Source organism: Propithecus coquereli, unplaced genomic scaffold (genome assembly GCF_000956105.1).
Source record: "Propithecus coquereli isolate 6110/MARCELLA unplaced genomic scaffold, Pcoq_1.0 Scaffold35, whole genome shotgun sequence".
NCBI classification, from domain to species: domain Eukaryota; kingdom Metazoa; phylum Chordata; class Mammalia; order Primates; family Indriidae; genus Propithecus; species Propithecus coquereli.
This window is the reverse complement of record NW_012149174.1, coordinates 8,470,873-8,485,061: the sequence shown is the minus strand read 5'-3', so window position 1 is coordinate 8,485,061 and position 14,189 is coordinate 8,470,873. Positions and strand designations below refer to the sequence as shown.

The 14,189-nt window shown below is 35.4% G+C and overlaps 1 protein-coding gene across 5 annotated transcripts in view; it reads left to right on the top strand.

Moving 5' to 3' along the window:
- Positions 1 to 12,954, top strand: part of CERKL (ceramide kinase-like) — a 106,248-nt gene extending 93,294 nt beyond the window's left edge. For all 5 annotated transcript variants that reach the window (XM_012651150.1, XM_012651148.1, XM_012651149.1 and 2 more), the window contains 8 exons: positions 1,455 to 1,529; positions 2,302 to 2,479; positions 2,557 to 2,616; positions 3,703 to 3,728; positions 3,823 to 3,931; positions 6,556 to 6,652; positions 11,871 to 12,049; positions 12,823 to 12,954. In XM_012651150.1, the coding sequence (XP_012506604.1) occupies positions 1,455 to 1,529; positions 2,302 to 2,479; positions 2,557 to 2,616; positions 3,703 to 3,728; positions 3,823 to 3,931; positions 6,556 to 6,652; positions 11,871 to 12,049; positions 12,823 to 12,904 (806 nt within the window). In that variant the 3' untranslated portion in view covers positions 12,905 to 12,954. The remainder of the gene's footprint in view (positions 1 to 1,454; positions 1,530 to 2,301; positions 2,480 to 2,556; positions 2,617 to 3,702; positions 3,729 to 3,822; positions 3,932 to 6,555; positions 6,653 to 11,870; positions 12,050 to 12,822) is intronic.
- The last annotated feature ends 1,235 nt before the right edge of the window (positions 12,955 to 14,189 follow it).

Sequence of the window (14,189 nt, the reverse complement as noted above, 5' to 3'; positions counted from 1 at the left end):
TCTTGCCTAATTTCTTTGGCTAGAACTTCTAGTACTATTTTAAATGGCAGTGGTAAGGGCGGGCATCCTTGTATTATTAAGGAACAAGACGATGTTCCTCAACTCATGAGAGTCACCATTTTAATAAGCACTCAAGTGTTGCCATTCCTGCTTGACTGGGGGCCATACTCTGAGCAAGAAGCGTCAGAGCATAACTTGCCTTCAGACAGATCATTTGGAAGCAGTTTTCCACTTGGTTAAGGTGAACTTTACTTTTCTTTGCATTGTAATTACTAGAGCTCTGGCTTATTATGTTTATTATTAATAATAATTAAATATGCTTCTAAATAATTATTTATTAAATAATACTTAGATATGTGACTAATAGTTATGATTTTAATGACATCTTGGTTGATAATGGCTGAGCTGCCTCAGCTTCTCCAACTGAACAACCCCAGCACATAGAACACACCCAGAGTAGCATGAGTGATTATGTATGACCATGTAGGAATGCTTCTGATTAATGAAATCCAGAGCCTGGCCTTTACCTCGATAACTGGCACACACCACATCCATGCTTTCACAGCTCTCACCTATTATGGGACTTCTTTCCCATATTCTTTAATTGAAGAAAAATTGTAGCTTTATTCGCTTTTAATAATTTTAAACCCTCTTTAACCTCCTGGGAATGAGAGGGACAAGCCAGTATTTTTCCTTTCTGAAGCAGGCCTGTATCCTCAATTTCAGTCACACATAAACATTATAGGGGCCTGACTCGGGAAGCTCTTTCCCTCTGTAGGCTGGTGGGAAAAAGCCATGTGGGTCTTAAATTATCCCAATGACCATGAAAATCAGAAATCATAATATCTCAAGTATAAATCTTTATACATGGAAATACCATAGAATTAAACATTTTCTTCTAGGAGACCAATTGTCAGATAATAGAGAGGATTCCCATTTGGGTGAGAGCTTATCTCTAAGATTTATTAAGTTTATTATAATGCCTTTTGGACTTTATAGCGATTTTCCATTTTTTCATAGTTGTTATTTGGATTTTTCTTTAATTATGCATTTGTCTCTGCTCTCTGGAGCCCCCCTTCTGCTGTTGGTGCTCATATTCATGTAGAAGTGAAAAGCCCATTCATTAAAGGTGGATGGAGTAGGCTTTGATAGAGTTAGCATTTTGGGTGTGGGAAGTAGACATTTATGATCAAAAAAGCTGTAAGCAGATACTATAAACTATTTTTAAATTTTTAAGTCATTTAAAGATTCAACAAATAATTCTGCAAACATATGTGCATCTATGCTATGAATGAAAACTTAAACTTCAATTCATATTTTCATCAACTTTTCTGACTTTATAAACTTTATTTTTCATCTGCACATACATAGTGACATCTATATAAAGTAAGAACAAGTGTTAATTTAAAACATATGCTGTACTGATAGTGCATATTTTAAAATTGTCTTGCCAGGATCTACCAATGTATTGGCACATTCTCTTCATGGAATCTCTCACGTGGTAACTGCAACTTTGCACATAATAATGGGTAAGAATTCTTCTGAAGAAGTTTGTTTTATAATGAAGTTTCTATTTATACAAGGAAGGCTATTTTATTTCCATCAGATTTGTTTAAGGAAAGGCAGGTTCTCTGACTCTCAAAGCAGAGAAATGTTTGATGAAAGACAAAAGTCAATTAGGCAAATCTTCACTATTTGGACTGCCTATCTTAAAATACTTTGTAGAGAGCAGTGAATGAAGTTTTACCATAATCTTGATAGAAGAAAATATTGAAATGGTGCTCAAAATCATAATTTTACAACCAGATGAAGAAAATCCATGCATACTATTTAAGTATATCTAACACTGATGTTTGACTGTACCAAGACTCTATGATGAGGATTATGTTATTAAAAGAAAAAAATACGAGAAAAAAATCTCAGCAAGTACATGTTTATAGGCGTTTTATTATCCCAATCGATAGAAAGCAGATAAGCTCAGATAATTCCAATACAGAACTATTGTTAAATCTGAGTTTACTTTGTACATCAACTTCACTTCCTTAACCATGTTTCATATGAAATAGCAATAAGCTGCAAAATGTACTGTTTTGTGTTTCTTCACTTGGTACCTGAACAAGTAACAAATGGCAGTCGCAGTGGTTACAGGTATAGAGAGCTGAAGAGAAAGTGAGGACATTCATTGTGGTATACAGTACCTTGAGATTCTCCTATAAGTAAATAAGCTCTTTTATGTTTGCTGTTGTGACAACTAGCCCTACTGCGCTCAGTGATTGACTAATATTTAATATGATATTCAAGGGCACATACAACTGGTCGATGTCTGCACCTTTAGCACCACTAACAAGCTTCTTCGCTTTGGGTTCTCTGCCATGTTTGGCTTTGGTGGAAGAACTTTGGCTCTTGCAGAAAAATGTCGATGGATGTCCCCTAGCCATCGGAGAGATTTTGCTGTGATGAAGGCACTGGCAAAACTTAAGTAAGTATTTTTCTTAAACCAAACATTTTGTATGCTAGGGTCAATGACTATTAATAACCAGTTTCACTATATTTCAGGCCAGAAGACTGTGAAATATCATTTTTACCATTTAAGAGCTCTGAGGATGTACAAGAGAGGTGAGTAAAAGTTCAAGGTAATACAGATATCTGTATCTTTCTTTAAAGTATAAAACATTTTGATATAAACAATTTATCAAAATTGTGATCTTTGGTTATTTTTCTTACATATTAGTAAAGAATATTAGAATCATGGACTCCTACAGTTCCTACTAAGCATGTAATTTGGCTTCCGTCTTTAGAAACAACCATTCATTTATTCATTCAGTAGCTGTTTGAGTGCCTAGTATATGCCAGGCATTTTAGATACAGCAATGAGTCAAAAACCAAACAAAACCCACAGTTTTTATCCCTCATGAGAATTTTAGTCATGTGGAATACAATTTTTTTAAATTTCAGCATATTATGGGGGTACAAATGTTTAGGTTACATACATTGCCTTTGCCTCACCCGAGTCAGAACTTCAAGCATGTCCATCCCCTAGACAGTGTGCACCGCACCCATTTGATTTGAATATATCCATCCCCGCCTCCCTGCTCCCACCTGCCTGACACCCGATGAATATTACTACTATATGTGCACATTAGTGTTGATCAATTAATACCAATTTGATGGTGAGAAATGTGCTTGTTTTTCCATTCTTGTGATACTTCACTTAGTAGAATGGGCTCCAGTTCTATCCGGGATAATACAAGAGGTGTTAGACCACCATTGTTTTTTTGTGGCTGAGTAGTACTCCATGGTATACATATACCACATTTTACTGATTCATTCAGCTCTAGTCTTTTAAAAATATAGAAAATCATTGTTCCTTATAATATCATTTTTCCTTTTTTTAAGAGACAGGGTCTTGCTATGTTGTCCAGGCTGGTCTCAAACTCCTGGAATCAAGGGATCCTACCTCAGCCTACCAAGTAGCTGGAACTACAGGTGCATGCCACCTCACCCAGCTTCTATTTTACCTTTAAATAATCAACACATTATAATGTTGGCAGTAACAAAATTGTTCACATATTTTTATTTACTATCCAATTAATTTAAGAAAATATTTAATGTATGTAATGATGAATTGTCTAATTTTCTCATATTTAATAGATGCTACTTTTTTGTGCGACCTGTTTTTGTTTCTTGTTTTCTTGTTTTTAGGAGGGCACAGGGATCTCCCAAATCTGGTGAGTCCAAAAGCATCTCCTTGAGAACCGAGCCAGGCTCTGTTGACATTTGCTCTGGTGAGGGAAAGTAACTAATCACTTCCGTTACCTTTAGACTGTAATGATCAATGGCAAATGATCCAGGGTCAGTTCTTGAATGTCAGCATTATGGCAATTCCTTGCCTGTGTTCAGTGGCACCTAGAGGCTTGGCACCTAATACCAGGTTAGTAAGCGTTTTTATTGTATCATTAATACATTTTTATAAACCAATTTTTTTTTTCAAAATACCCAAGTAACTCTTGTCTAGCTAGAAACTTACTAGGAGATAGTTCCTCATTCTATAATATTGGAGATTCTAATGGATTTATCATCATAGTAGGTTGAGAACTGCTGAACTAGAAAAATTATCAATCACTGACGTTTTAATATCACTGAGGCTAAAGTAATACTCCCTAGGCTGTATTGACATAAGTTTGTTATTTTATGCTTTATTTATTTAGTTGTTGGGAACATTATATTAAATTCGCATATTTCTTGTGAAAGTCTTTGCTTTCCCACTTTAATGCAAACATAAATATCCTTAGCATGAAAAGTAGGCATGTGTGTATATTTGATACCTATAGTCAAAGAAAACATTTCAGTTTTATTTAACGTGAATAGTGGTGCTTATGAATCTACTGCCCACATTTTCAGTTGAGTAAGTCATGAGACACTTTATATATAATTTTATCCACAGGACATAGACATTCCTTCTCTTGCACATTCTTTTTAAGCAGCTGTCCATTGTGGGTCTGAAAATATTTCTCTACTAAATCCAATCCCGTAGAGCAGTGAAAAAAGGGTCATGAATGTAGTGAAATATAGTCAACTCTAGATTTTCACTAGAAGTGGAATAAAAGAATGACTCATGTACTTTGGCAATTTATAACATTTTAATGATTAATTTCAACTTCCCTGCAAAATACTTAATCAGAGTGATTAACAACCAGAATCAAGGATTGATTTTTAATTTCTTCCTTTGCAATTGATATAAAGGTAATAAACAGGAACATCCAAAGTTAGGGGGGAGAAGAGAGAAACTACAAACTTTGATATTAAAAGCCCAGACGGCAGTGTCCTCATTAATTACGTCCAGTGCTGAAACGTGAAAGGAGTTATTTTGAAGGTCGTGTGATTTAGAAATTGAGTTTGGTTGTTTCCCCTCCACACCCTCAGAAACCGTAGGTAGCTGTGTGCTTCCCCAATGTAGTTTCCCCCACTGAACGTGAAGATGTGGCTAGCTGACCAAGGAGCAGGTAGGCAGGACTCGAGGCAATGTTTTTCTAACCCTGGTTGTTCAAAAACCTTCATGGGAGGTAGCCCTGTCCTTCTGGGAGCCATTGAGTCATAGCTCCTTCAAAGTCGCTCCATCAGTGTTCAGCTTGCCTGGAATTCCACTGCTGACTCTTCAGGTATAATCAGTATTGATACATTTTTCACAGAAAGCTAATGAGAGATGTCTTCTGTGGATTATAATCAAAACATACCATCTCTTCTGCAAAGGCCTTTGGACTAAGCTCAGTTGAGCAGAGATTTTTCAGAGATGTAGCTTCTGAATGATTCAGGATAATTGAATAGGAGATTGCACTTTCAGCCTTTTTTTTCCCACCATAAAGAGTAATTTACTTCAAAATACTTCAGTGCAAATCACTGATATGGACTAATATTCTTCTATTCTAAGATTAAATGTTTCAATTTTGTGAAACATTTAGAGCAGTGCCAGGCACATAAGGTGTGTTAAAATTGCTAGTAAATATTGGAAAGCAGGCACAGAGTCATGCTTTTCATGTTTATAAAATTATACAATTTTTAAAAATAAAAGATGCATGATAACACTATCCTGAATGTTTTGGTGCTGTTAATTTTCAATTGCGAAGAGGAGGCATACTGGACAGAAGGGGTACTACTAGGCCTTGGAAGTTAAGAGCTCAAGTGCAGATGATGACTGTTTTCTCTGTGTGCCTTTGAACAAATCACTTGAACTTGGTTGTCCTTTCCTTCTACATGAAATGAGTGAATGATGAAATAATCTCTAAGGTCCCTTACAGCTCTAACCTGAGCTTCCATAAGAGTTCAAGAGACCTGTTTTGTGTCATTGTTATTCTTGGATTAACCTCAGGTTTGCATTGAAATCAACCTGGAAGTCATTTGTATGTATTTTTGCAAACTGCCTCCTATGGCTTGATGCATTTATGAGTGGATGTTTTGGTACCTCTCTATTTTCAGTCTCTTATATTGGGTGGTACAGTTATGCAATATTAAAATGCTCAGTCATCTAACCGAACGTGTGTGGCATTTGTTCATTCCATTTCATCCATCCAAGGGCCACTTTGATTTATTTCATTTCCTATGTCACCTAGACCTTCTGCCCATAAATAACTATTTAAACCACACATTAGATTTTAGAAAATGTTGACCTATTTGTTATACTATTTGTACATACTATTTTATAATACAACTTTAAGAAAGTTTCACATTTATAATTCCTAATTATACTGGATTTTAAATTATGTCTTGATATTGTGTATAGGATGCATAATGGTTTGTTTTGTAAATAGCCCTATAATATCTTGTTGAAAAGGAAGCCAATAATTTAATAAAACTAATTTGGAAGGCTGCATCATTTAAAAAATAACACAGTAAGATATGGTATAAAAATTTTAGTTAAATTTAACATGGTGATAATTTATGTTTCTTGGACAATACTTCTAGTAAACAGTATATTTGTTATAAGGAACAATGTGGAAAAATTTTTGATGTAATCTCTTAATAAACTTCTTGATGTCTAATACAAATATTTAATTCCAGATTAAATAATGGAAGCATGGCTCTTATAATTGCACGAAACACTTCTCGGCCAGAATTTATAAAACACCTGAAAAGATATGCCAGTGTGAAAAATCAGGTATGGTAAATTATTTTTGTTACTTATTTGCAAAGCTATTAATCATGAAGAGAGATGTTGCAAGAGTTGACATCAAATCCTGCCTCATAAGAAGGTTTTATTTTCCTCTGAATACATTAATATTTTTTTCCAATCTATTTCATTCAAATTTTGAAAAGCATCCACCAGTATTAATATAGATTGGCCTTTTTTGAGCTATGAGTTAGTAGTTTTATATATATGTATGTATATAAATATGTATTTGGACAAAGATAAAATAAAAATGTGTTGTTATATTGCAATGTGAATTAAATTAAGGATGAAATCACATACTCAGGTGGTTGTTCAGAATGAAAAGTAGTGAAATCTGAGATTTTACTCTTCTTGATAATATAGCAGCTGACTCTCTAAAGTTCTGATCTTTAGATTTTCCTGAAATTTTTTTGCAGATATGCCTGTGCTTTCTGTTTGAAATAGATTTGTGGATAAATATTTAAAAACATACCATTTTTATACAGACATTTTATTCAAAAGTACAATGTGGAGATACATATTTCTGCTTGTGATTTGCTTTAAGGAGGAACACTACCTACCAAAAGCCATATTATTTTGGCAGATACTTTGACCCAGTTATTAGGAAACTGATCCTGGATTTATGTGAATTTCTGAAACTGTGAGTTTTTAAAGTACATAAGTATGAGTGTAAAATTCTATAGTTGCACACATTCTTAAAAATATAAAATAATGCTTGCATGGAGTTGGGAGAGAACAGATGGGAGGAAGAGGGGGAGGAGGAGGGGGAGGAGGAAAGTAAATCCAGCCAATGCCTAGCAGCTGAATCTTGCTTACATGCCTTAGCCATTGCAAGGCTCTCAGTTTTGGTCTCACTATAATTTCAAACTTTCTTAGGCCATCTGCATGAAGTTTGAGTTCTTTTCTGCCTAGTACATTATTTGATCAACACTTATTGAGCAACTAACTGGACCGTTTGGGAAATTAAATCATAAAAATTAGATATAGTCCTACTTTCCTTAGATGTAAACCTCTAAAGAGACAAAGTAGATGAGCATACATTAATATAATGTGCATTGTGAGCCTAAGTAACAACTTTATGTATGTGTGTTTTGGGGAAATCTAAAGATTTATTGATTTTTTTTTCAAAGTAATGTATGCCGTTCCATATCTTACTAGACTTTTAAATATTAAAACCAACTTTATTATTTTTCTTAATCTAAAAGCAGTACATGTTCATTGTTCTTTTTAAGTCAAAATAGAAACAAAACTATTTAAAGCACCTGAAATTCCATGTTCCTGGAGATAATCGGTATCATTACCTTGGAATAAATTTTTCCTAATCCATTTCTATTAAATCCTATTTGAGAACTTAAATGAGTATTAACCTATTAGTATATCCCTGAGAAGCACTATATTTATTTTAGGGAGACATCTATTGCACAAATTGTTTAAGGAAGGTCTCTTGCCTAAGGGGCAAGTTTTTGTAGATTTTTTTTTTATGAAAATAGCTTTCTTCTGATTTTCAAAGCAATGCTTACTGGAAACATAATAACATACAGAATATAATGAAAATAATTCTGTCTTAGGAAAATATTTTCTAAGTGAGATATTATGTGAGATCTATTTTAGCCTATTTTTCCCATATACTCTACCAGTCATATCTTGCTTTTAATGTAAAAAACTATTGCCTGTGTGTTTCATTAGACTTAACTGATTATCTATTTTCAAAAGTTAAAGTCCATGCTATTCTGTGATTTTTTGCAAAAACAAAAAGTCTAAAATGTTTTGCATACTGGTATATAATGAGAATAATTAGATTGATTCCCAAGGTGACTGCTTTCAAGCAATGTTAATTTGACTTGTTTAAAATTATCAAAATATACACACACACATACTTGTGGGTATGTGTTTGTATTTAGTCTCTTTCCTTTATGGTGACTTTTTAAAAATGTAAATTTATGTAGATAATGTAAGATTATGAATATCACATAAATGTAAGATTATATAATTTACTGTGTATTGCTAGTAGTGCTGGTATTTAGGAAGGAAAATATGATATTTTAAGGAGAGCAACCCCTAGTTCTCTGAACCAGGTTGAACAAGTGAATGTTAATATATTTTCACAGTTGTAGAATAGATGAAAAATCACCATTTGCCAGGTGGCTCCTGTTGCCTCCTCCAACTCTGTGTAAAATAGATGGTAAAAACTGCCCTTCCAAGTCCCGGCAACTCCGTCCTATTGCTGGCCTTCCTTTCACTGTCCATACGTTTCTCCTTCACTTTGACCAATTTAAGGAGTTTGAAACCCTTAAATGTTAGCATTTCCCCTGGGGCTTGTTCGCAGCCCCCTTGTCTTCTCAGGATGCCCTCTCCTGGGTGATCTCATTGCCCCCCATTGTTTGAACCATCTGAGTATCATATACTCCCAAGGGTTCTATCTTCTCTTCTGGGCTGCCGGCCACTCTGCCTTCTTGTGTGTCACAAAGGGTATAAAACTCACAGGCATCTTGAGTCCAGCATGTCTATAGCTGACCTTATCTTTTCCCTTCAAACTGCTCTGTGTTTTCCTACCCAAGTCAATGGCACCACTTTCTACACATCCTGGAGTTACCCTGGGGCCCCCTCTCCCTCATTCCTCACCACCAGTCTATCTCCTTATTCTCTTGGTTCTCATCTTAACTGCCTCTGAAATTTCTCCCTCACTTTAACTCAAACCTTAATCCCTTCTTGCTGACAGTAGATTCCTTCTGGCCTTTAGGTTCTCTGGTCTGGTCTTTCATATGTTTTTTTGTTTTGTTTTGTTTTGTTTTAGAGGGATTTCTCTCCTGCTGAATTCTTCAGGCTAGATTGTGCAGACTTACTTCTCCCCCCATCCCTAGATTCCCTGTGTTTTGGTCATTAGTTGTCTAGGGCTGCCATAACAAATATCACAGAATGGATAGCTTATATGCTTTTTTTTTTGAGATAAGGTTTTGCTCTGTTACCCAGGCTGGATTGCAGTGGTGCAATCATAGCTCACTGCAGCCCCGAACTCCTGGGCTTGAGTGATCCTCTTGCCTCAGCCTCCCGAGTGCTAGGACTACAGGTATGTACCACTATGCCCAGCTAATTTTTCTGTGTTTTGTAGAGATGGGTTCTCACTATTTTGCTCAGGCTGGTCTCAAATTCCTGGGCTCAAGCAATCCTCCTGCCTTGGCCTTCCAGAGTGCTGGGATTACAGGCAGGAACCACCGCATCTGGCCAGCAGCAGACATTCTTTTTCCACAATGCTGGAGGCTAGAAGTCCGAGAAAGTGTCTGTAGGTTTGGTTTCTTCTGAGGGCTCTCTTTTTGGCTTGTATGTGTCTGCTTTCTCACTGCATCCACAAGTGGTCCTTCCATATGTCCAGACTTCTTAGGGGGACACCAATCATACTGGATTGGGACCTACCCTAACAATTTCATTTTAAGTTCATCACCTCCTTAAAAATCTTATCTCCAAATACTGCTCCACCCTGAGGTACCAGGGATTAGGATTTCAACATAGGAATTGAGGGAAGGGGGCACAATTCCACCCATAACAGTCACGCTAAAATTTTTGTAGTTGCTTGACCATGGCATACCTCTGTACTTTTGTAAATATGTTTCTCCTCTCTAGACTCTCTTCCTTCTGCTCCAGGCTAACTTTTCTGTGTTCTGTAAGGCTCCTTTGGTTTTTGTAAGCTCACTTTAAGTGGGAAGCTTTCCCAATGTCCTAGCATGTTTGCCTCTTGTTTGTCGCACTGAATTCCTTGCAGCATCGTGGCACTGCTCTGTATCACAACTGTAACTGTTCACTTCTCTTTCCCTGCCCCAAACATACCCTCACACAGGAAACTAAGCTGTTGGCTTCCTAAAGTCCCATTTAACAATGCCTGTGGCTTCATAGTTAATACAGTGAGTGGATGGATAGAGCTTCATTTTGTGAGAAGTGCTCATGAAGACCGATGACTTTTAAGATAACAGTCATGCTGGTGGGGGCCATCAATTCTTGGCTGGCAGCCGCAACACTTCAATCTTTAACTCTCTAAGAACATTCTTCTCTCTTACAAGGACATCAGTCATATTGGATTAAGGCCTACCCTAATGACTTCATCTTAACTTGATTACATCTGCAAAGACACTACTTATAAAACAGGTGACATTCACAGGTACTAGGGGTTGGGACTTCATACTTTTCTGGGGAATGGACACAGTTTAACCCATAACAGCCAGTTATTAATGGCTCATTTAAACTATAATCTCCAAAATCAATGATTATGTAGAAATTTCTACAAGTATGAGGTGTGTACCCAAGGCTTTACACCCGAGGTGGGAGGTCTATGCAGTTACTGTCAAACAGCTGTACAGAGCCCTGCATGGGGCCCTCTAACTCTGTATGTCAATCAGAACAGCTGATGCCACCATGTAATCCACGGTATATTATAAGGCTGCCGGACCTTGGTTTCTAAAATAAGAATGTTGGTGAAAAATAGTTTTATATCAACTTTTAAAATACCATGCTTCATTGAGGTTTATATGTGGAAGAAAGGAAATATTATATAAATAATATAATTAGGACTACATTTCATGCCATCTATATGAAAACTGAAATGGGTATTTTGTATTTCCACTAAAGTTATTTGGCTATCTTAATTATTTCAGAGAAAATATGTTGTTTCACTAGAGTTTCATTAGGCAAACAAGAAAAATTGCAATTTGAAGGTTATCTTGTACCATTCTAGAGTGGACAGTAAGTAAACACAGTGATCTTACAATTTATGTTCAAAGTGGGGATGACGCAGGCAAATACCTATGAAAAGTCACATGTGATTGGCTTTAGGTTTAGACCTATGTTCTTCCAAATCAAATTCCAAGTGTGAAACTTACATTAGTTTGTTTTACATCAGCTAATATAATTGACAAGCTAATAATCAAGTCGAGGGATTGAGTCTTCTGTATCAACAGACCAGTATTAAACTACATTATTATATGCCATTTCTCATAGATATGTACTATTTGTCATAAAAGAAGATTGCCAGGAAAGCTTTAGAAAAAAGATTCCTTCTTCCAAAAAACTGGGGATCCCTGTTCACAATTTCAAAGCTATAAAAACGTCAGCATGCATGTTGATATTTACTTGTGAGAGAGGGCACAGTGGACTTTGATTTGTAGTAGCAGTTAGAGATAAAGCAACTATCGTGATCATTTGCATTTGTTTTATTTAGTTCAATTTTCCATTTGTTGAGACTTACACTGTTGCAGAAGTAATAGTTCATCCAAGGAATAATTCCAGCAGATACAGTCCAGAGGAGGAGGAAGAACCTCATGAAACTGCTTCAGAAAACAGTTTTCCTTGGAATGTAGATGGTGATTTAATGGAAGTTACATCAGAGGTCCATGTTAGGTAAGTCAAGTTATTTCATTGCCTCATATGTGCATCAGTAGACCCCAAACTAATAGCATTAATATAATGAAAGCTCTCTTCACTCAACTATCAAAGCAGGCAGTTTGTTAACTTAAAAAAAAAAAAAATCAGGGAAGCAGGGAAGCATAAACTTACCTTTATTCACCAACTGTTACATAGAGCTAAGGCATTTTCTTTGGTGTCTCTACATTGGCATTCTAAATTAAACACTATAGGTAATGCATGTTATACTTTCCATTTTGGATTTTTAAAAACTGATCAAGATCTTAAACCTAGTGAAGCCATCTGAGTAGTAGATTGTTAAAATTTAATCCCTTACTCTTTTTCTCTCACCCATTACTAATATAATAGTTTGTAAAGATTTGATAAAAGAAAATTGCTGAACACAATTAAACTTACTTTAAGAACCCTTTTACGTATTATTTAGTTGAGCAACTGGTATAAACAGGTTTAGGAACCTTGGTAGGCATTATGACTCAATGGGTAGAAGTGTGCAGGGCACCCACTAATGTGTTCTGTGGGCACACTTGACTGTCTTACAGAGGCAGTAAGAGCATTGGTCAAGGGAGAAAGTAACATCAGTAATTACTGGCGTCATCAGGCCCTCTCAGTTTGAGAGTGCAACCCTGTCATGAATGTCTGTTATCAATTTGTGGCATTATGTACCATACTCAGCTGTATGTATGTATACATATATGTGAAAAATGACAGGTTGATAAAATAATAAATTATATATATTCTTTTCTTTACAGATTACATCCAAGACTTATTAGTCTTTATGGAGGAAGCACGGAAGAAATAAATGATTCCAAAGTAACATGTAATTGTTTATAAAAGAAATGTACAAAGTAGAATTTTAACATGAAGGAATATGGCCATATTTTTGATGTTACTTAAAATTAACTTCTAGGGCTTTAAAAATCAAGATGAAAAATATGAAATAGATCAAACAATTCAGGTTTTTAGGATGTCTACTGGAACTGAAAAATATTTAATGTACTTACACCATGGTGATGCCTAAGTTTTATCAATATTTAACCTAGATAATTTCAAAGTGAAATAATTTGGATTCTTTCATTTTTCAGGTTTTGAGCCCATCAATTCTAAATTTCCTATAAGACTGCCCTGATTTTACTGATCCAGAGAAGTTAAATTTCAAAATCACATAGCTAGTTAGTGATAAAACCAGAAATAGAAGCACTTTTTCAAAATCTCTCCAATACCCTAGACTTGTCAACATTTTTTCTTTTTAGTGATTATGGTACCCATTTTATAGTTTCAAAAATTCATCATAATCAAAATAAAATGTTATAAACTTTAACTATACAAAATATCTTCCTAACTGGGCAAAATTTAGCCCACTGGGCAGTTGCGTTCCTCTACCTGAGGGGCAATCCTAGCACTTTGTGCTCAGTAATGCAGTCATTTCTGAACGGAACCAAATTTGGAGACCATCCCTGAGAAGGGAGGTCTAAATTGGGGCTTGACTTTTCCCCCTCCACATTACCCTGAAAATACTTGGCTTTTTATAATGATAAAAGCATAACAATATATAAATTTGATGAAATGTAATCCTATTGGTACACACTCTGGGTTCAGGAGGCTTTGTGCTGGGGTTTCACTGCTCAATGCCTTCACAAATCTCAGTACATTCCTCACCTCTGGGAGGGAGGGCTGATGATGGAGCTTTCACATAAAGAAATTTTTCCATAATAAGAAAGCTGTGTCCAAATTTTGAACAAGTCCAGATGAAAGTGTATTCTACAATTATCAGCATCTAGATCATATGCATGAAGTAAATGACTAGTTGAAAATGAAGAATATTTAAAATCAGAAAGAAGCTATTTCATTTTTTAAAAAAACCATATAATATGAACTCAAAATTTTAGCTAGCACTTAAACATTTCATAGACACTTTTATGTCATTTATATTCACTGTATACATTAAATCGGTATTATTTCTTCATGCACAACAGAACACTTGATTAAAATATATTTGAAGAGTAACAGAGAATAACATCGAAGCAAATTATACAGTACCCGATATGTATGATGTATTGGCCTCCTATTCTTTACAAGCTTTTTTAGTGAGGTAAAGTTTTTGTATTTTTTACAACAG